Consider the following 21,812-nt stretch of genomic DNA (forward strand, 5'->3'; position numbering starts at 1 on the left):
CAAACATCCAAGTGAAATGCTGCATCCATAGTAGTATATTCTAGTTTGAAACTCAAGGCAAAGGTTTAGGATAAGCATGAGAATTTGGGAGTCATCAGCTGACAACACTGGGTGATATGGGGATTGAAGGAAGATGGATATCACATGTACAAGGGTGGTGCCGTACAGCCCATGGGTATTATGAAGCTAGGGAGAACAGTGGGACCCATATAGGAGCCTGGACAGGCATGACCCATGATGTTGAGAAAAAAAAAACAAAAAACAAAAACAGGAGAATGTGGTACTTGGATGTCAAGTGAGGAAAGTATTTCCAGGAGGAGGAAGAGCTCAACCATGATTAATATAGCAGATCAACTAAGGAAAATGAGTATGTTAAGGCCAATTAGAGTAGATTTCAGAGTGAATGGGAGGAAAGAAATTGGAGACAGTGAGTACAATTATGCTGAGGAAATTTGCTATAAATGGGAGCAGAGAAAAAGGGTGGTAGAAGAGAAAGGGTCAAAGATGATTTTGCTTGTGTTTATGTTATTTTTCCAATCTCAAAAACAACATATTTGTGTACTCATGGGAATGGTTCAATGTAATGGGGAAAATTGAAGATGGAGGAAAGTAAGGAGAATATGAGCCCAAGATTCTGAGTAAATTAGGAGGAATGGGTTCTGGCATATAGGTGAGATGGTTAGCCTTAGATAGGATTAGAGACAACTTATAATTTGTACAAGGAAGAAGGAAAAAGCATGAGGGTTCAGATGTTACTAGGTTTGGAATTTGTGGCAGTTCCCCTCTGAATGACTCAATGTTCTCACTGAGGCAGGAAGCAGTCATTATTTGACAGAGAAGATGGGAAAGGACATGATGATGATTTGAAGAGAAAGGAGAAAGTATGAAACTGATGTGTGGAAAAGATTATTTGGATGATTGTCACTGCCTAATGCTATTATGAGAGGTTTTTTTTTTTTACATTTTTATTTACAGATTCCATTTTCTCTATATTAAACACATACTGTCCTATACAACACAGAAATCGTTTTTAAAACTTTTTCTTAGTAATCCATAGAAAAAAAGAAATGTAATCCATAATCTCAGGGAAAATAAATCTTTTTAGTAATTTCAGTTAGCTAAAGAAATGGAAACAGATTACCTGATTAATGGCTCCCAGCATCTCAGCCCTACTGGCCACTCGTGCAGTGCACTGACTAAGGAATGTTATACTCTTCTCCAGCTTCTTAACAATTTCCTGGGCATGGTTGTCATCTTCACAAAGTGGTGTTAAAGACTGTACAGAAAGCAAAGTATTAAAATATATCCAACACAAGTATTCAGCAAGTGATTCTAACAATGACTATGTTGTTAATGTAGATGACATCTCATTTATCTTTGTATAAAGTGAAAAGGATCAGCAAAGACCGATAATGAATAATGATATTGAAATATTAATTTCTTTGTTGGCTATTAAGCAGACCTATGCAGATGTTCACAAAACCTTTTATATCTAGTATCAATCTCTTCCTTCCTTCCTGAATTTGCCATTTCCTCTTGAACGTTTACATCACTTTCCACAATTAACAGATTGGGATATACTTAATTGGTAATGATAAAGAAATTATGCTTATGAATGAGTTGAATGTATTATATGAGGAGCATGGTTTGAACTTTTAATTAAAGTAGTGAAAACATACTAGATTTAGATATGGCCCTGACTACTCGCTGTTCCATTGATGGCAAAGCATTATTGAGATAGCTAGATGGGTATGTCTTCACTGCCTTATGAATATTTCTTTTAAATTGGTGCCCTTGATCCAAGATGATGGCTGTTCTAATGGAGAACCATCCATCTCACTAGGGTGGAGACAGAATTAAGGGGACAGCAGTTTTGGAAGCAAACAAGCCACTGCTTATTAGCTGTGTGACCATGAACAATTTTCTAAGACTTGCCCAAATCTAAAATACTATAAATTTTGTATATTATTTTAAAAAGGAAAAGTAGGGGCACCTGTGTGGCACAGTTAAGTGTCTGACTCTTGGTTTTAGCTCAGATCATGATCTCAGGGTCATGAGATTGAGCCCCATGTTGGGCTCCACACTCAGAGCAGAGTCTACTTAAGACTGTTTCTTCCTCTTCCTCTGTCCCTCCCCCCAGCCCCCATGGTTTCTCTTTCTCTCAAATAAATAACTAAATCTTTTTTAAAAAAGGAAAAATTGTGTAAATAAAATTATAAAGCATCATTGACTCTATGTTGAATTCTAAATCTAAAATTACTAAGTCATTTCTGATTTGTTCTTCCCTCATCTGCCAGATGGAGACAATTACAGGAATTCCTTTCCCGGAATACTGGACATGAATGATAATAGATGCAAATTATTTGTCACACTCTAGATGCTCAATAAATGTCAGCCACTTCTGAAACAGACAGATATATATGAGTTGCAGCTGAAGAGTTGCTAACCAACTAGAATGATCACTGTCAGACACACAGTTTCCTATTGGAGTTAAGTAACCATATTCAGTTGGGAAAGGAAGAAAATACGTTAATTGTTAGCCAAATAAAATATGGTTTATCAAAACCGAATCATGAAGAAATAGAAACTTTGAATAGGTCAATAACTAGTAAGGAGAGGGAAGCAGATATCAAAAATTTCCCGACAAAGAAAAATCCAAAACCATATGGAACCATATGAATGGTTCACCTGGAGAATTCTACCAAACATCTGAAGAAGAATTAAAACCAATCTTTCTAAAATAACAAGTGTTGGCAAGGTTGTGGAGAAAAAGGAATCTTTGTGCACTATTAGTGGTGCAGCCACTGTGCAAAATGGTGTGGAGGTTCCTCAAATAATTAAAAATAGAACTACCTTACAGTCTAATAATTGTACTACTGGGTATTTACCCTAAAAATACAAAAACACGAATTCAAAGGGATATATGCACCCTTATGTTTATTGTAGCATTATTTACAATAGTCAAACTATGGAGGCAGCCCAAGTGTCCAATGATTGATAAATGGATAAAGAAGATGTGGTATAAAGAATATTATTTGGCCATAAAAAGGATGAAATCTTGCCAGTTAAATAATATCAATAGAACTAGAAAGTATAAGCAAAATATGCCATTCAGATAAGACAAATATCAGATGATTTCACACATATGTGATATTTAAGAAACAAAACATGAACATGTGGATAGGGAAAAAAAAGAATAGGAAAGACATGGAGGCAAATCATAAGGCTATTTATTTTAAGATTTAATTTATTCATGAGAGACACAGAGAGAGAGGCAGAGACTTAGGCAGAGGGAGAAGCAGGCTCCACGCGGGGAGCCTGATGTGGGACTCAATCCTGCGACCCCAGATCACGCCCTGAGTCAAAGGCTCAACCGCTGAGCCACCCAAGCATCCCAAATCATAAGAATATATATTTTTTAAGACTCCTAATGATAGAGAACAAACAGGGTTTTGGAGATAGGTGGGGGGATGGGCTAAATGAGTAATGGGTATTAAAGAGGGCACTTGCTATAAAAGCACTAAGTGTAATATATCACCTAGTAATAAATCACAAAATTCTACTCCCGAAACCAACATTATACTATATGTTAAGTAACTAGAATTTAAATGAAAAATTGGAAGAAAAAAAATTTTTCCGGGTAAATAAATGAACAACATAAAAAACAATTCCACTTATAATACAATCAAAAAGAATAAAATACTTAGGAATAATCCTAACAAAGGAACTGAAAGACTTGAATTCTAAAATCTATAAACAGTGCTGAAGGAAATTAAAGACATAAAAGGAAAGAAAGGCACCCTGTGTTCATGGATTAGAAGACCTGATTTTCTTAAGATGTCCAGTCTACTCAAATCTATCTAGAGATTCAATGCAATCCCTATCAAAATCCCAGTGGCATTTTTTGTTTCATAAATAGAAAAATTCATCCTGAAATTCATAATGGGGTTTCAAAGGACCCCAAATAGCTAAAACAATTTGAAAAAGAACAAAGTTGGAGAACTGACACTTCTTGATTTCAAAACTTATTACAAAGCTGTAATACAGCCTTGTGATAATGATGTGGTTGGTGTTGAGATGACTTGGATGATATACATAACTCAGTTAAGACCTCTATATAAACTTCATCGTTTTGGTGGGTGGGTATAGAGATCTACTCATCTTGCAGCCAACCAAGACAAGCCTCATATATAAATTCCTTTGCTTATTAAATCTGCCATCTACCAACCTGAAGTGACCTGCCTCTTTCTTCAGTTTCTCCCTGCCTTTGAAGATGAGGGCCAATTTCAGATTACATCTGGGAAACTCCTGAGGATCTTGCAAACCAACAATATCCATATCCATATCCATGTCCATATCTAATATCCATATACAAAAAAAGTGAAAGTGGACTCTTATCTTACACTACATTCAAAAATCAACTCAAACTGGATTAAAGATCTAAGTGTAAGATCCAAATTATGTAATTTCAGAAGAAAACATAGGAAGAAATATTCATGACATTAGATTTGGCAATCATTTCTTGGATATGACAACAAAAGCACAGGCAACAAAACCAAAAATAGACAAATACCACTATATCAAGCTTAAACACTTTTGTGAATCAAAGAACATAATCAACAAAATGGAAAGGCAACCTATGGAATAAGAGAAAAGATAAATATCTTATTACAAAATTGACAAAGGGCTTGAATAAACATTTTTCCAGAGATGATATACAGAGGTGGTATACATGATGATAAACATGAAAAGATGCTCAACAATACAAATCATCAGAGAAATGCAAAGCAAACCACAATGAGATACTACCTTATACCCATTAGTATCGCTAATATCAAAAAAGCAGGAAAAAATGTACATATTGGACAAGATGTGGAGAAATTGGCACCCTGGTGCACTGTTAGTAGGATTGTAAAATGGTACAATTGCCACACAAAACAATGTGACAATTCTTCAGAAACTTAAAAAAACTTTCTAAAAGAATTAAAGGCAGGGTCTCAAAGAGACACACACTCATGTTCATAGCAGCAATCACTCACAATAGCCAAGAGATGGAAGCAATCCAAACATCCACTGATAAATAAATGGATAAATGAAATGCAGGATATATTACAATGAAATATTTTATTCAGCTTTAAAACGGAATCCTGCCACATGCTACAACATGGATGAAGCTTGAAAATATTATGCTAAGTGAAATGAGCCAGTTACAAGAAGACAAACACTGTATGATTTTACTTATATCAGAAGTAGTCAAATTCATAGAAATAGAAAGTAAACTGGTTAGCAGGAGCTGAGAGGTGGGGAAGAGGGGAGTTGTTTAATGGGCATGGAGTTTCAGAATGCAAGATGGAAAAGTTCTGGAGATCGGTTTTACAGCAATGTGAACATACTTAACACTAGTGAACTAACTTACACTTAAGATGGTTAATATGGTAACTTTGATGTTACATGTTTTTTATTACAAAAAAAGAACATGGTTTCTCAGTTTTCATTTTCTTTATCCAAAAATAACCCTCTTAATTTTTCAGCCAATCTCTATATTTATGGTGATTTCACAAAATGGAAAAATCATAGTTGTTACTTATGTACAAGTTCTAGAGAGAGCTTGGCTTGCCCATCATCTGACAAGACTAAAATCAATCACCATTTTCTTTTTTCAGTTAATTAAACGGAACTAGAATTTTGATTCTTTTCTTTGAAACTTAGAATTAGATATTATCTCCTATTGCTCAGTTTCCTGCATGATGACTCTTCTGCCTGAAACCTAAGCAAACGGTTCTAGAGGGAAGGCAGGTGACTCACAATGACTTTAAAAGGCATTTGTTTTATTAGTAAATCTTTTAGTTTAGCCTGACCCTGAATTTTTGTTTCCTATTAATTTACATTTGAGTCAGGCAGGGCTTGGTACCTGGTGTTGGTTTAGTTGTAAAAGTAAACTTGTATCTAATTTTGAAAACATTATTAACAGTATAATCTTCAAATGTGTAGTTCCCAAATGTTAAGATTCTCACCTCTAACAGCTTTAAACAGTTAGTTATTTCTTTTTTCAGATTTTCTTCGGCCAAGTCTCGTGATCTTTCTTCAAGCCTCACTCTTTTCTCCAAGGTGAACCAGTCACACTTAAATCCCAAAGATAATCTGAGAAATTCGGCCTGTTGTCAAAATAATGTGAGGGTGAAGGGAAAAAATTGGACATAGTGAAATATTTCAGTTTAATTCCAGATTATGCTGAGCTGTTTCTTTTCCCTCCCAGCAACACAATGCTAGCATGCATTGGCTTTACCTGCACTTAATCACTGCCAAGCCAGCCAGACACCAAACGTATGACAGCTTATGTAAAAGTATGAAGTGATTATAGACAAGGGAATCAGAAAAACTTTTTTTTTAACTTAAAGGGAAAAAACTCACCTCCACCTCCTTCTCATTAGCAGAAGTGCTGTAGGATAAGACAAAGAATTTATTCAAACACAATTCAATAGAAAAGCAAAAGCTGTGAGCATGCCATGTGAAGAACAACTTACTTGTCGCTTTGTCTAAAGTTAACTGATTTCACAGTGGTTACAGGAACAGAGGAAACAGCAGTGTCTATTAAAAGGTAATAAAATAGTAGGTTACAAAGGTTCCCAGCTGAAGGCACGCACATTCAATCAAATCTCTACTATACAAAGGCATTTCACTGAAGAATGTATGAAATAATAGCCAGTTAATAATGCATTTGCGTCAATATAAGATGATGTTATGCTATGCTATTGGGACCACAATGTCATTAAAATCATTGGCTCCCGGTAACAGCATTAAGGAGGGCACACGATGTGATATGAGCACTGTGTGTTATACTATATGTTGGTAAAATGAATTTAAATGAAAAAAAAATCATTGGCTCACACATCAGTATGTGAATAGTCTGAAGCCTGAAGATACCTCAGACCCCAGGAACAGTCCAATTATTCTCTTTGTATTTGAATGTTTATTTGACTTGATTCCATGGTTAAATGCATACCTTCCTAGTACCCTAATCCTTCAGATCAATGAAGGATGAAGAATGAAGAATCAAGAGCAGCAGCGTCAGCAGACATTGTAGTAGTGGTAGTAGTAGTAAGAGGAGGAGGAGTATAGTATAATAATAATAATAATAATAATAACAATAACAGCAACAATAAGCATTGTATCAACCACTTGTCACAAGTTTACTATATGCCAGCCCCAAAACAGGGCTCTTTACACATATTAATGATACTCTTCGTGGTAACTTCATAAAGAAGACAATATATTAGTTTATTAAGAGTATTAGATTTGAAAAAAACCTGGTTTAAGTCTCATCTTTGATCCTTATAGCTTTGTGACCTGGAACAAGTCAAAACGTCATCAAACCATCTACAAAATAAGGATGATACTATTCTTCTATAGTAGCTTTTAGAGAACTTTGCCAAGCATTTTTCTAACTGCTTTATACCTAATTTACTCAATCCTCAGAGCAAACCTGTGGTAGGTACTGTACAGGCTAGGAAATTGAGCTGCAACTTACCTATCCCACATAGATATTTGGGTGAACTAAATGAAACTATATATTTAAGGAATTTAGTCTAGAACTTAGCATATGATATATTCTTGTAAAGGTTAATTTTTTTGACTCATCGTTTTCATTTTGCAGATGAAGTTGACACTCAGGTTTAATAACCTTCTGAAGTCATAGCTAGTCAGAGAGTAACCCAATAGTCTGTGTGACCTCAAGGCCTCAACTCTATCCATTATTCCATCCTAATGGAGGTGAAATTGGGAGGGAAGCATATTAGCACATATTCTTTAAATACTGTCTTATTTACTTTGGGATGGGATAATAAAAAAGATCTCAAAGCAGAGCTTAGAATTGACTACCAATATTGGCATGGTTCTTGGATCACAATAGTGTAGTAGTTATTACAAGTCCTTTGGAGCTTAATAGTTAATGCAACATAAATGTGGCTTTTCATAAATGACACAAATTGAATCAAGAAATCAGTTTTATTGGCTGGATTTTACCTAGAGATGAAAAATTATAGACACCATATTTTTACTCAGAAAGATTTCACCCATAAAAATATTAGCAGGAATAAAAGTTTGCATGGGGGTTGGGAGAGAACATTCCTTACCTCCTGCAGCACATTCTTTTCTATGCTCATCTATTGTTCCTGGTTCCTCTTTGGCTTCCTAAAATCATAAAGAGATTTTTTTTTGCTGTAAATAGAATGGAAATCCTTCATAACCAATCATTTCCCAACTTCCTGTCCTCTCCTAAACCTACTCTATCAAAAATATTGTGGTATTCAAAGATCTAAGCTAGGGGTTAAGAAGAAAACAGGACTGGCTCTAAGGGGGTTTCCAATCTAGTTGAGGTACAAAAGACAGAAGCGTATGAACAGCTGTAAATGCGACACAGGTTACCATGAGGCAAACTAGCATTGATTGCCAAATAAATGAGATGTGAATAAATAAGTTCTCTACAAAGGGAGGGGAGAGACATCATGGCTAGAGAAGCATAAGAAGTCTCCACAGACAAGAAACATGCTGGCGCTTCATAAAATGGTAGGATTAGATGGATAAAGAGGTAGGCATCATCTAGGACTATCACACGTAGCCTTCTAGATGGACTCTTGGAGAACTTGTAGCAAAAACTGCAGCTAGGACTGTATTATGTTAGGCTTTTACTGCATATAAATACATTTAAAGGTCACTGACCAAATATCCTACAGATATATCGATACTTTGAGAAAGACCATATGAGGGTTGTACTATACTACCTGGGGAAAGCTAATGAGAAAGCTATAGGTATAAAATCATTTTTATGGTGATAATTATTCAACATTCTTAGAAGCTTTCCATGAAAAAAAGTCTAAGACAAAATTCCTTGGTAGAGCCAGTGATAACATGTCATGTAACTTTTAGAAAATTGAAGCTAAGATTTTGATAAAAAATAACAAATGCAATAATAGAGGTAACCAACACCCAAATATTCTTAAGTTTTCTGAATCCTCCCTCAACACCCTGACCTCTTCCAGATACACCATCTTCTTCCAATCCTATCCTTTATGATCATGCTTCTTCTGGGAAGAATTGTCCATGGGTTGCTATTTCCAGTTTTTCAGCTCTTATCTGTCCCTATAGGCAACACTCCAAGAAAACCTCCCTCCCCAGTTATCAGGGAACTCTCTATCACCAAATTCAATGGAAAATATTCACTCTTTATCTTACTTGACTTCACTGTAGCATCTAAAATAATCTATAATTATAGAAGATTTTTCTTTCCTTAATTTTCATTTCCTGATGTCCTCCTATTGCTACAGTAGCTCCTTCTGAATTTCCTCTACCATTGCCTTCTTTTGTCAGATGATGGAATCATCTAGAGTCCATTATTGTTAGTATTCTCTTCCTGCCTGCCAGAGTCCTTTGCACCCACGTACTTGTTTTTATTCGCTGGTAACTCAAAAATGTGTGTCTGCTCCTAAAAGTCCTAGGAATGAGTTTATGAATATAGGTATATAGCTATCTATATAATCTTTCAGAATACTGAGGTCTCACATCAAACTGAAATTTGACTTAAACTAATCTTATTTTACCCACCCACCCCCCAAATTCTACTCTTCTTACTTCCTCCCTATTCTCGTGATATTATATTCATTCTGTAGGATAAGCCATAAGCGTAAGTATTTATATTTTCCCATGCATCCCCAGCCCCTACCCTGGTAATTGGTCACCATGTACTATAAATTCTGTTCCTTAAATCTCTCCCAAATTACTCTTTTCTTCTCCATCCACACTAAATTCCTACTATCTTCATCTCTTGTCCAAATTGTTACAATAGCATCCTAACCAGTACTCCATCTGTATTTCTCCATTTTCTAATCCATTATTTTAAAGTTTATTTCTATCTTGTTTTATGATGAGAAAAAATTCTTTTTCTCAGAAGACTACCATGAAAGATTAGAGGACTCAAATATTTCTCTATTTTTTAGAAGGGGTAACCACTTCTGGCATGCTTGCTAGTCAACATTATACTCTATATATACTTTACACTACAAAGGATGATCCCAAATCACATACCCAATCATTCACTCCCTTCAGACTACAATATTATAACATTTTTATCTACCCTATTGCCACAAATGTATCTATGCCACAACCATCTATTAACTTGAGTTAGCTTTCATGAGTCTCTGTTTCTTCAAACCATATGGGTCTAATTAAAGCAATGTTTATATACTGAGGGGAAAACAACAATACACACACACACACACACACACACACACCTCTATACATATAATAGAAAGAGATATTAATACAGAAATAAGACCCTTGAAGAAGCTTGTAGACTGTGGAATTGGATCCATAGTCTACAAGTTACTCCTCAATAATTATAAATTCATATTAGTGACAATGAACCTTTTCTTTAAGGAAAGGAACTTAACTTTTTCTATAAACATTTTTTTAAAAGATTTTATTTATTTACTCATGAGAGACACGGAGAGAAAGGCAGAGACATAGGTAGAGGGAGAAGTAGGCTCCCTGTGGGGAAGCCTGATGTGGGACTCTATCCTGGGATCACGACCTGAGCTGAAGGCAGACGCTCAACCACTGAGCCACCCAGGTGTCCCTATAAACATTTAAATAATGATTTATAGCAGTTTTCCAGGTGCCTGGATAGCATTTGATACCATTCACAAAGTACTTCCTTTATGACACCTGGCCTCTTATCCTAAACATTTTTCTTTTATATCACTAACCACACTGAGTAGCTATATATTCCTGAGTAATTGTATGTTTCTTTCTTTAATTACAACATGTTCTCTTAATTAGAACATATCTTTAAGGTAAATATTACTGTCTTATTTAATCTTATTTATTAATGCATTTATTTACTTAGAAGTCCTCTATTGATAGATCAATAGACCTTTGATAAATAAATGAATGAAGGGATAAATGAAAAAACAATGTGGAGGGACATCTGGGTGGCTTAGTGGTTGAGCATCTGCCTTCGGCTCAGGTCGTGATCCTGGGGTCCTGGGATCGAGTCCCATATCGGGCTCCTCACAGAGAGACTGCTTCTCCCTCTGCCTGTGTCTCTGCCTCTCTCTGTCTCTCATAGATAAATAAATAAAATATTTTAAAAAAAAGAAAAGAAAAAGAACAATGTGAGTCAGGAGGTTTTAGCTTTGACTCTATTGTGTGACCTTGGACAAGTCACAAGGACTCTTTGGCACCAACTTTCTCATCTATAAAACACTGGGACAATTAAATTCTATTAACTTCATAATATTTTGACATTTTGAGATAGTGCTTTTAAGGGTATTTTGCAAACTTAAAGGGTCAGTTCTACCATTGTAATATATCATTACTCTTACTGTTAAAATATGCATATTTCCTTACCAGATTTAACATGGTTTTGTCCTCACTCACGGAGCCTTGGAATGCAATATTCTCAGGAACTGGACTTTTGCCTATGAGAAAATGGGAACACACTAAATAGTTGCCTGAACAGTAACAAGTAAAAGAGGAAGAAATAGTAAGGGTGCAATATGAGCAGACTATTAAGTGGCAAAGACCTTAACATGTGAGACAAATTATATATTAAAAAACTTTAAATGTGTCCACTGATTAAAAATAGGATTAGAACAGTTAAGGTTCCCAAGGAAGCTAGCCATATAAGATTTTTTAATAGAAATGAATAACTGTGTAAATGGCCTTCAAGTAATTATTTTAAAAATCTTTTTAAAGGCTGTTACTGCTTTTTAAAAATCAAACATTACTAGTATACTTATAGAAACTGAATGAAGGAAGGATGAACAATCAGCTTGACAAACAGGTTTTTTAAAAAAATTACAGATGTGAGACTGATAACCAAGTGTGATATCCTTCTAAAACATGGTATCTTTCTAAAAAAAAAAAAAAAAAAGTCATCAAACTAAGAAACAAAGCACTTTTAATTTATGCCATTCCTCTTTGTAATTTCCCTTTATTTTTGTGTATTTGTACTGTAATGTACTTGATAATGATTTTCCTCTTTACATGATCCATTGTCTTGAATTTAGTTCAGTGCAAGCACAAAGGTCAGCAACTATAAATAGGTTTTGTTTCTTTTTAGGAAAACAAAATAAAGAATGTATTATACCTTTAAAATTTATATGGAAATAAGAACAAAACGGTAACCATTTCCTTCAGAAATAAAGTGTCTTTTCCTGATGAATATTTTATTTTAATTTTTCATTGACTTTTAAGACAGATAATAGATTCATAAGGTCCATAAATTTTAAAGTGTAAGACGTTTTACGATAAGAATTTTCCCTCCCATCCATGCCTACAAGAAACCTACTTCCCCTCTCCATAGACGATGTTACTTAATTTTTGGTTAGCCTTTCAGAGATACTTTATGCATACCTAAAACTTCTTTCTATCCTTTTTATTTTCCCACAAAATTTTACATGCAATACATGTTCTATATTTGGGTTTTTAAAAAGAGTTTATTTATTTATTTGAGAGAGAAAGAGAGAATGAGAGAGAACAAGCCAGGGAAGAGAGAGAAGCAGATTCCCTAGTGAGCAGGGAGCCTGATGCTGGACTTGATCCCAGGACCTTGGGATCATGACCTGAGCTTGAAGGCAGACTCTTAACTGACTAAGCCATCTAGGTGCCCCAGGTTTTTGGGTTTTTTTTAAGAGACAGTAATTCTTCGATATCTTTTTTGTAAAAGATTTTATTTATTTATTCATGTGAGATACAGAAAGAGAGGCAGAGACACAGGCAGAGGGAGCAGAAGCAGGCTCCATGCAAGGAGCCCAATGTGGGACTCAATACTGGGGAATCTGGGATCACACCCTGAGCCAAAGGCAGACACCTCATCGCTGAACCATCCAGGCATCACTCTTCGATATCTTTCTAAGTTTCCTTATATACATTTTATGGATGGATGTTAGCATTCTATTACGTGGAGATGTCAATATATACTAACTAGGTTTCTTTTGATAATTAACTTTATCCCCAGTATTTTGTTCTTATAGACAAAACTGAAATATAGAAACTTCTACAAGTCATTTGAGTATTTAGATCTATAGGATAAATTCCAGAAAACAGATTGTTTTATCACAGGATATGTACATTTAACATTTTGGTAGATATTAGCAATTCCCCTTCCTATTAATTCCAATAATTTACATTCCCTACAGAAATGTATGAGATTTACTTTTTCCTCTATAATCTATCCAACAGAGTGTAATCAAAATTTTGCATCTTTGTCTACATGACTGGTTAAAAATGGTATCTTGGTGTAGCTCTAATTAAAATTTCTTTTTCAGCTTAAGCTGAAATATGAAGATATTCTTCCATTCATAAAGAATGGATTCCATTTCTACAATTTTACAACTCCCTTTAGTTTAGCATCTATACCTCAACTGAACTGTCAAGATCAAACAATAGAATGATTTTTTGGGGGGTGGGGGTGGGAATGGGAACCTATGTGCTTCCCATAAGTGTCAACTGTAGTGCTGCCTCAATGTGAATGGTTGAGAATAACTACTTTGTTTTCAGACTCAAGTAGTTAAAAAAAGGATGCAACGTATTATCTAGTTAATTCTTTTGCCTCCTTAGTGGACCATCACAAATTTGCCCAACCTTTCAGCCAGATTCTAATTAGGATTCTGAGAATTTTTTTTTTTTAAGAGAACGTGTGCACACGGATGTGAGTGTAGAGTGGCAGAAAGGCAAGGGAGAGGGAGAGAAGAGAGAATTTTTTTTTTTAATTTTTATTTATGATAGTCACACAGAGAGAGAGAGAGAGAGAGAGAGAGAGGCAGAGACACAGGCAGAGGGAGAGGCAGGCTCCATGCACCGGGAGCCCGATGTGGGACTCGATCCCAGGTCTCCAGGATCGCGCCCTGGGCCAAAGGCAGGCGCTAAACCGCTGCGCCACCCAGGGATCCCGAGAAGAGAGAATTTTAAACAGGCTCAATGCTCAGGGTGGAGCCCAGTGCAGGGCTTGATTTTATGACCCTGGGATCACCACCTGAGCAAAATCAGGAATCAGACACTTAAACAACTGAGGCACCCCAAGATTCTGAGAATTTCCTAAGCAGGTGATTCTACATCTGTGCCACAGTTTAAGACCCAGTTGTATCCAGTCAATCTTTGCCATGAAGAAATACTTAAGTCCTATCAAAATACATTATAATTTTTGTTCTATCTATAGAACTGGGGGAAAATGGCAACATGATAGTATATGAAGACTACAATTACCTCTTGGACTTCTTTTCCCCAGAGTATATCTTCAATTTTTAAAATAAAATAATATTACTTAACTATGAAGATAGTTGCTCCAGTAGCTTACAGGTTTGCTTGCTGCTTTGGAATGGAAACTATATTTGGATACTTCAATAGCTTACCTGTGATCTCTATCATAGCAGAAGCTGATCTTGTATCTTCCTCTTTCTCACAGAGTGATTTACAGTCAAGGTCACCAGAAGCCATATTCAAAATTTCTGACCCAGAATCTATCAGCAGGAAGAAACTAACAGCATGAACACTATGCAAAAAATTATTTGCCTATGTTCTTTTCATTTGCACTTACCTCAACAGTTCACAGAAACCAAACTTGTAGTTATAATAATAATACTCTATTTTTATATCTTTTCCAAGTCACTCACCACTTGAAGTCACAGCACTCTCTGTGGATGAAGCATGTCCAGGAGATGACAGTGTAGAACATTCTCTATCAAAAGAGTGGAGGAAATATTTTAGAGTGTCAAGTCCAAAGAATTCCTTAAAAATTAACCAAATATGCATTCAAATTCACATTTACAGACAAACAAGCAAACCTGGACTGTGGCACACTCTCAGAATACAAGCATTCAACACCATTATCCTAAGGGGGGAAAAAAGAGGAAAAACAAGTTCAACAATTTGACATTTTCCATTCCAGAGAGGTTGTTTTAAGCAAACATTTTCATACAGTTTTAAATGAATCTATATTTACCTTTGCTCTTTTAAAGAGGATATGGGAATGGATGGGATAGGGCAGATTGATATACATACTTTCTCAAAGCTGTACTTGCAAAATAAAATCCAATTTTAAATATATTTACAAGTCCAATATTTAAAGAATACCTGATAAATTCTTGGGCAAAACAAATTCTAAACTTAAAGGGCAGATAGAGTTTATTTCATGAACTTAAGTCAAGTTGTCTTTAAACAGAACATTTTATGTGGGCATAACACAACATTTCTATTTATGGAAATATTATTCAACCTAAAACTTTTGACCTGGTGATTTAAAAATGGTTTTCAATCTTCTAGCTAGACAAATAATACCTTTTAAACTTAATCCCATTCTCAAAGATCTGAGGGATTATCTCAACGTCAGCACCAATTACTTGGTGCTCAAAAGGAGCTTAACAGAATTGTGGTCCTAGCCTGCCAGGGCAAGCGTTTAAAAGTGTTATTTGAACTTCTTAATCTTGATTAAAAGTTCCTAATTTAGGGGGAACTTTAGGACATTAGGACTGATTAGTTCCTTACTCTCAAATAATATAGTGGGAACATGGTTTACCCTTTAATAATATTTTTCTAGTAAGTATATTTTCATTATTATTTGGTTTATGTAGGAATTTAATATTGAAAACTGAGACCATTTGAACATATCAAAAATCTACACAAGCAATGAAAAGATGAAGACATTCAATATTCTATAATCAAGCAGAGAACGTATTAACAGTCACAAACCAGCAACAGGTTTTAATGGAAGGATGCTGTGTATCACACACAGTATTTAGAATCTACCCCAGAAAATATTGACTATCATCACAAAAAATATAGGTTTAGTAAGAGTTTGCAGAATATGTAGTTACGCAATATAAGGACAGAATTTAAAATGTACAGAAGCCCTTTTATAAATCATTTTATTTAATTCTCCCAACAACCATTGAAAGTGGCTTTTGGCAAGAAAATATTTGCTTACTTCAGGTAAAGAAAGTAAAGCCAGTGAATAAAGTGATTTCCCGGGAGTATTCTGAATAGTAGTGTCACGTCAGTTCAACTAACTACAGTGTCCTCTCCACCATAAACAGAACTGTCTCTGAGATACCCTAACCCAGGCTGTTGGTGAGACTTCCCAATTATTGTCTTACACCAGTAGATGAGTTAAACATAAGCATTTAAAATGTTCAACTCTAATGTTTAGAAAAATCCACAAACTTGCAAAGCAAGAATTTATACCTAATCTTCCTACATATCAATGTTAGACCATCTCTATTCTATTTCTTTTTCTCTCTGCTTTAAATATCTTTGAGTCAGACCCTGTGTGCTTGAAGCCCCTCATGACATCAGCCTGATTTAATTCAACAACTTTCATCGAAAGCCCACTTTGTCCCAGGCGCAGTGACAGAGACAGAGGCTGGAGACTCACAGAAGTACAGTCCTTGTCCCAGAGGAGTTTGTGGCCCAGTCAGGAAGACAAATATATAAAATAAATCATAAATTATAGGCCGCATTCCACGGAGGAAAGTAGTATGCACAAAACAGAGTGGGGTAATCTTTGAATTACATTTTGAAGAGAAATTGTGCTTTAGAACCTACAGGTAAATGATGATAGCCTTATCATTAAAATATTTAATAGATTGTATTAGTAATTAATATAGTCTTATTTAACTATATTCCAATACATAGGTAATAAATAAAGCTATAGGGATGACTGGGTGGCTCAGTGGTTGAGCACCTGCCTTTGGCTCAGGGCATGATCCCAGGGTCCTAGGATGGAGTTCTACCTCAGGTTCCCCAGAGGGAGCCTGCTTTCCCCTCTGCCTATGTCTCTCTCATGAGTAAATAAATAAAATCTCTTAAAAAAAAAAAAGAAATGAAGCTATAAAAATCAGAAAATATTAATATCCCTCAGTTTCATCAAGTATTATACTTCATAAAAGTCAATAAGGATTTATTCCTTAATAAGAATTTAACAATCAGGCCCACTTAACACCCCATAACATATAAAAATTTGATTATATATGTCTTGAAATGACACTACTGTACTATCATTAATACATATATAATAATTATATTGCACTAAAAAGCTAATTTCGTCAGAAAAATACTTCTTTCACCTATGAGGGTTACAGATATCCATATCTGAACTTAAGATGTATAAAAGAGAATGCAGTCATTTTCTGTTTAATTAAACTGGCTTCTAATATGGGGGGAAAGGAAACACATTATTTCTACAAACTTAAAAAAAAAACAAAGTAAAAATAATAAATACATCAGAAATACAGTTTACCTCCATTATATTAAAAATGAAGTCTCATTTACTATAATGCTCTGTGTAAGCCCTTCTATTTAGTACTTTATATGTGAAATATTTTAATGAGAAGCTTTTTGATAAATATAAAATATTTATGGATTAAGTAATAATTCTGTAATTTTGGAGAAATGTCATATATTTACTAGTCACACATTACTATATTGTTCTGGAACAGTTGCAAGGTAAGCAATTGGATATTCCAATTCATTAGTCTTTATAAATCTCACTATCAGAAGACACCCCAATATACAACATATGTCAATCCTAGGTTTTCACATTTGATCTAACAGCATTTTCCCCCTTCTTACAAATATAACTAGACAAAAGAAGTTTTCTTTTTTCAAATTTAGAAAAAAAAACAAATTTAGAACTGTAATTAATGAAATTGGAAATATAACTCTTCAGGGTGTCCGTGCATATGGCGTGGGGGTGGGAGATAACTCATCAAAAATTTTCCACAAATGCGCTCTTTTTTTTCCAGCATCAAAAGTCACCACTATTCAAACCAGTATCCCAGACCCATAGGAAAGCCTAACACCCACATAACAACCATTAAGACCTGGGCAGGTCATGAAAAAGATAACCTGCTGGATATATTTTAAAAACCAAGGAAAGTTAAGAAATTGACTAAAAGCAAGAAAAAGAGAGTTCAGATGACAGACCTACTTACATGAAGAAGATTGGTTCAAGTCAATGAGACTAAACATGTCGATAGCACAGGGCAGGAAAAGGGTTCTTCCTGTCTGAGCCATTCAAATATCAACCTGAATAACATTTACATGAAAATCCGTGGTCCAGCCCATTTGCTTTTGACAATAAGCATCTACTGTAGGGTGGGGTAGGCAAGGTACTCATGGAAAAAAGTGAGACATATTCTCCCATGGGCTGGGTCAGCAAACACAGGCCACACATGCACACACGCGCACACACCACACACACACACACACACACACACACACAAACACACCAGTATTTTTCAATATTTAAGTAGAAAAATATGAAGAATAATAAGAAATAGCTTTTAAGATATTAATGGGGATAATTAATAGGCATAGATAATTTTCCAGGGTTACTTTATCTTTTTCTTTTTTAGATGAAATGTTTATCTATACATTTTATGATCAGAAACCCTTCCAGTAAGCTACATTCACGTTACCAATGTAATTTTTGCTATTAGATCTATTTTAGAGGATTGGTGTGACTCAAGCAAGGATTTTCTGAGAAAAAAACTGCAGAAAAGTCTATAGAGACCAATTTCATTCTAACTTAAAAATAATGCCCTTGACTCAACGTCAGTTTCAATGTTCTAAAAAGAGAAGGAATATAAAATTGAATGCCAAAAACTCACAGCTTACTGTAACCTAAACAAAACTGAATTTCTTCATAAGTTTGTAACTAAAAAGACACCACACCCTCAGATCTACAGGACACACCCACCACTCTGAGGTTCATTTATAGTACAGTTATCAGTCAACTTCTACATGTCCCAATTTTGCAACTGGCAATGTTATTTATTCTCCAAGGTTATTAATGCCGCAGCACACACAGCCCGAGAGAACAGAACAGACAATGGCCAGAAAATCTTCTGAGATATTTCAAAACTGATTCTGTCCTTTGTCTCATAATTCACCTCCTCCTAGTGATAGCACTTCTCAGACAAAAACATGTAATAACATGAAGAACACCTCAAAGGGATGGAAAGACATTTTTTTTTTGAACAGCCCAAGTAAAACAGAGAAATTCATCCCCATATCCTGACTGTACCAAGGTATCTTCTGCTGCTGCTTTTTTTCTTTTTAAGTAGGCACCATGCTCAGTGTGGAGCCCAACAAGGGGCTTGAACTCACTCACCATCCTGAGACCAAGACCTGAGCTGAGATCAAGAGTCAGATGCCCAACTGACTGAACTACCCAGGTGCCTTTTTTTTTTTTAATTGATGTGTAGTTGACACACAATGTTACATTAGTTTCAGGTGTACAAGATAGTGATTTGACAAGTCTACACACTACATAATGCTCATGACAAGGTATATTCTGAGCTTTATACTGCTGATCATTCTGATTCTGGGTAATAGTTACAGTTGCTATTTTCTGAGTTTACTAGGAACCAGGTACTTTGCATGCATTCTAAAGTGTCTTGGTGGGGTCAGATCTGAGACTGAAGTAGTTAGAATAATCATTTTCATAGTCAGAATTTTCATGAAGCTCCTTAATTCTTGGAGTAACTGGGGACATGCCCAGCTATCTAAGCACATGTCCAGTTTGGCATTTGGGCTGCTGTTCAGACTCCGTGTTTGGAGCGGTGCCTAAGGAAAAGAAGACAGACTATAAGGAGAGACAGTTTGGTCCTGGAGAGAAACTGCCAAGAGTGCAGAAGAGGTGAGGAAGTCGGGCTAAATGGACTGCTAGGCCTAGCTACTGAAGGAAGCCGCAGTACTTGAGGTAGTGGGAGGCAACTACTGACCATTATTCCTCCCAGCCCACTGGATTGTCTATGTGCCTTGAAGCTGAGAGGGTAATTTTACAATCCCATCACAAGCAGTCCACCTAACACCGCAGTAGGACCTCACTCTGAAGTATTGAGACAAAAAGGGAGAGTCATCTCTCCACCAGCCAGGGAGACATCACTGAGTCATCAGACACAGAGCTTCAAGGAGGTCAGCATGGAGGGCCTGTGGATGGTAGGGATAACAAACAAAGAGGACTGCAGAGATTTGAGTGGTGAAACTAGCTTCCTTTCCCCACAATCTCTCAAGAGGTCACATGACCTTCCCTGGACCCCCTAGTTGGTGGGAACCTGAAGGACATTAGGAGATATTGGTATATGCCCCTAGAGATTCTTGAACATGTTGAGAAGGGACCGCATGGAGGAGAAAGGCCTTACTATTAAGCAGCAAGTGGACAAACAGAATTAAGACTTGTCTTTTCTCTAAATACAACCGACTTGGTTTTTCATGGACTGGTTAGGCTAGAACCCAGCCATTGCAGATATGTGTATGCATACATGTAACATACGTATGTATGTATTTGAAACCTCAAAAGAACCCTGAAAAGTAGTATCTCTGTTTCATGGGGGGTCACAGGCAAATTCAGAGAGGTTAGGCTTGTCCCAGTTCACAAGGCTAATGAGTAACAGAGCCAGTCTTAAATCCAGGCCTGCCTCATTCCAGAGCCAATGCTATGTAGCTAAAAATTCAAAGTCGTTACTGGAAGAATTTTTAAATACAAAAGTAACAGAATAGAATAAGTCACCTTTGTGTACCCATTCTGCAGCTATTAGCTATTACCAACCTGTGGCCAATCTATTCTCTCACCCACTAAAACCATGCCTGCATTATTTTGATGCAATTCCCTGATATCATAAACATTTCTTCCATAAACATTTCAGTCTGAATCTTTAAAGACAAGGACTGAAAATAATTCATCTTCTTCTTTTCTCTCTACACTACGATATTCCAAACAAATGAATTTTCTGGAAAAAATGAATTTTCTGGGTCAATAAAGGAATTCTGCTTTCCCCAAGAATGTCCAAAACTGGATCCCAAATTATTTTATTATGAGATATTCTTTTTGAGACGATAATCTTATTAGAGTCCTTTGCTCACTCAAAAAGATCCTTTTAAGAATACAGATGTTCACTTTTACCTCCCATTGTACTTTCTGACAAGGATACCAGAATGCATTTGCTTCTGTGAATATGGGCGATGAATAAAAAACAAATCCCAAGTTCTCAGGAATACCAATCCAAAGAAGGAGGCAGAAAATAATGGGGGCAAGGTTGTCAACTCAACGATTTCATTGAGTCCTCAGCCTCGATGTTTTATTTTATTTTATTTTATTATTATTATTTTTTTGCCTCGATGTTTTAAATAGGCCCTTTAGGGACTATAAGAATAAACAAATAGGCATTCAACAGGTATTAATAGGCAGCAACCATATACCAAATTTATGCAGGGTGCTAGATGCACATCAGTTAAGAGCCAGCCAAAGGTACTCTCCACCAAGTTTCTGATCTACTACAGAAATAAATAGAAGAAAACAAAGAATTATAATGCAGCCAAAGTACAGGTGACAACAAGGAGGACTAGAGTTTCTGGGGTCCAAAAGAAGGGAGCAAACTCATTTTTTCCTGAGTGGGATAGTTGAGAAATGAGGAAATAGGGCTGAAAGACATGACTTTTCCAAACTTAGACAGAGAGAGAAACAGGGAACAATCTGATTTCTCAACTTCTAATTATCCTGATTTCCACCTCCAGTCTAGAACAACTGGAGATACTTGACTGTAAACACTTCTTGCTACCAAAAGAAAGGTTTTATGGAAGAGCTGGTTTTCAAATAGACCTCAATAGTCAAATAGAATTTGAGAAATGGAGAAGTGCATGTGTTCTGGGCAGAGAGAAGTATACCGGCAGGTTTTTGTGATATATCCCAACAATAAATATTACTTGAATTCACTGACATGCAGGGATAAACATAGGCAACAGGGAAGGATAGAAAG

At 35.8% G+C, this 21,812-nt stretch overlaps 1 protein-coding gene across 1 annotated transcript in view; it reads right to left on the bottom strand.

Annotated features, from left to right (window-relative positions):
- The window catches only part of IRAG2 (inositol 1,4,5-triphosphate receptor associated 2), a 120,350-nt gene that overhangs the window by 14,751 nt on the left and 83,787 nt on the right, over nucleotides 1-21,812 (bottom strand). The window contains 9 exon segments of the mRNA XM_077870694.1: nucleotides 1,142-1,276; nucleotides 6,015-6,155; nucleotides 6,412-6,439; nucleotides 6,525-6,588; nucleotides 8,133-8,190; nucleotides 11,404-11,474; nucleotides 14,409-14,516; nucleotides 14,670-14,734; nucleotides 14,841-14,887. Of these exon segments, the coding sequence (XP_077726820.1) occupies nucleotides 1,142-1,276; nucleotides 6,015-6,155; nucleotides 6,412-6,439; nucleotides 6,525-6,588; nucleotides 8,133-8,190; nucleotides 11,404-11,474; nucleotides 14,409-14,516; nucleotides 14,670-14,734; nucleotides 14,841-14,887 (717 nt within the window).

Source organism: Canis aureus, chromosome 25 (genome assembly GCF_053574225.1).
Source record: "Canis aureus isolate CA01 chromosome 25, VMU_Caureus_v.1.0, whole genome shotgun sequence".
NCBI classification, from domain to species: Eukaryota; Metazoa; Chordata; class Mammalia; order Carnivora; family Canidae; genus Canis; species Canis aureus.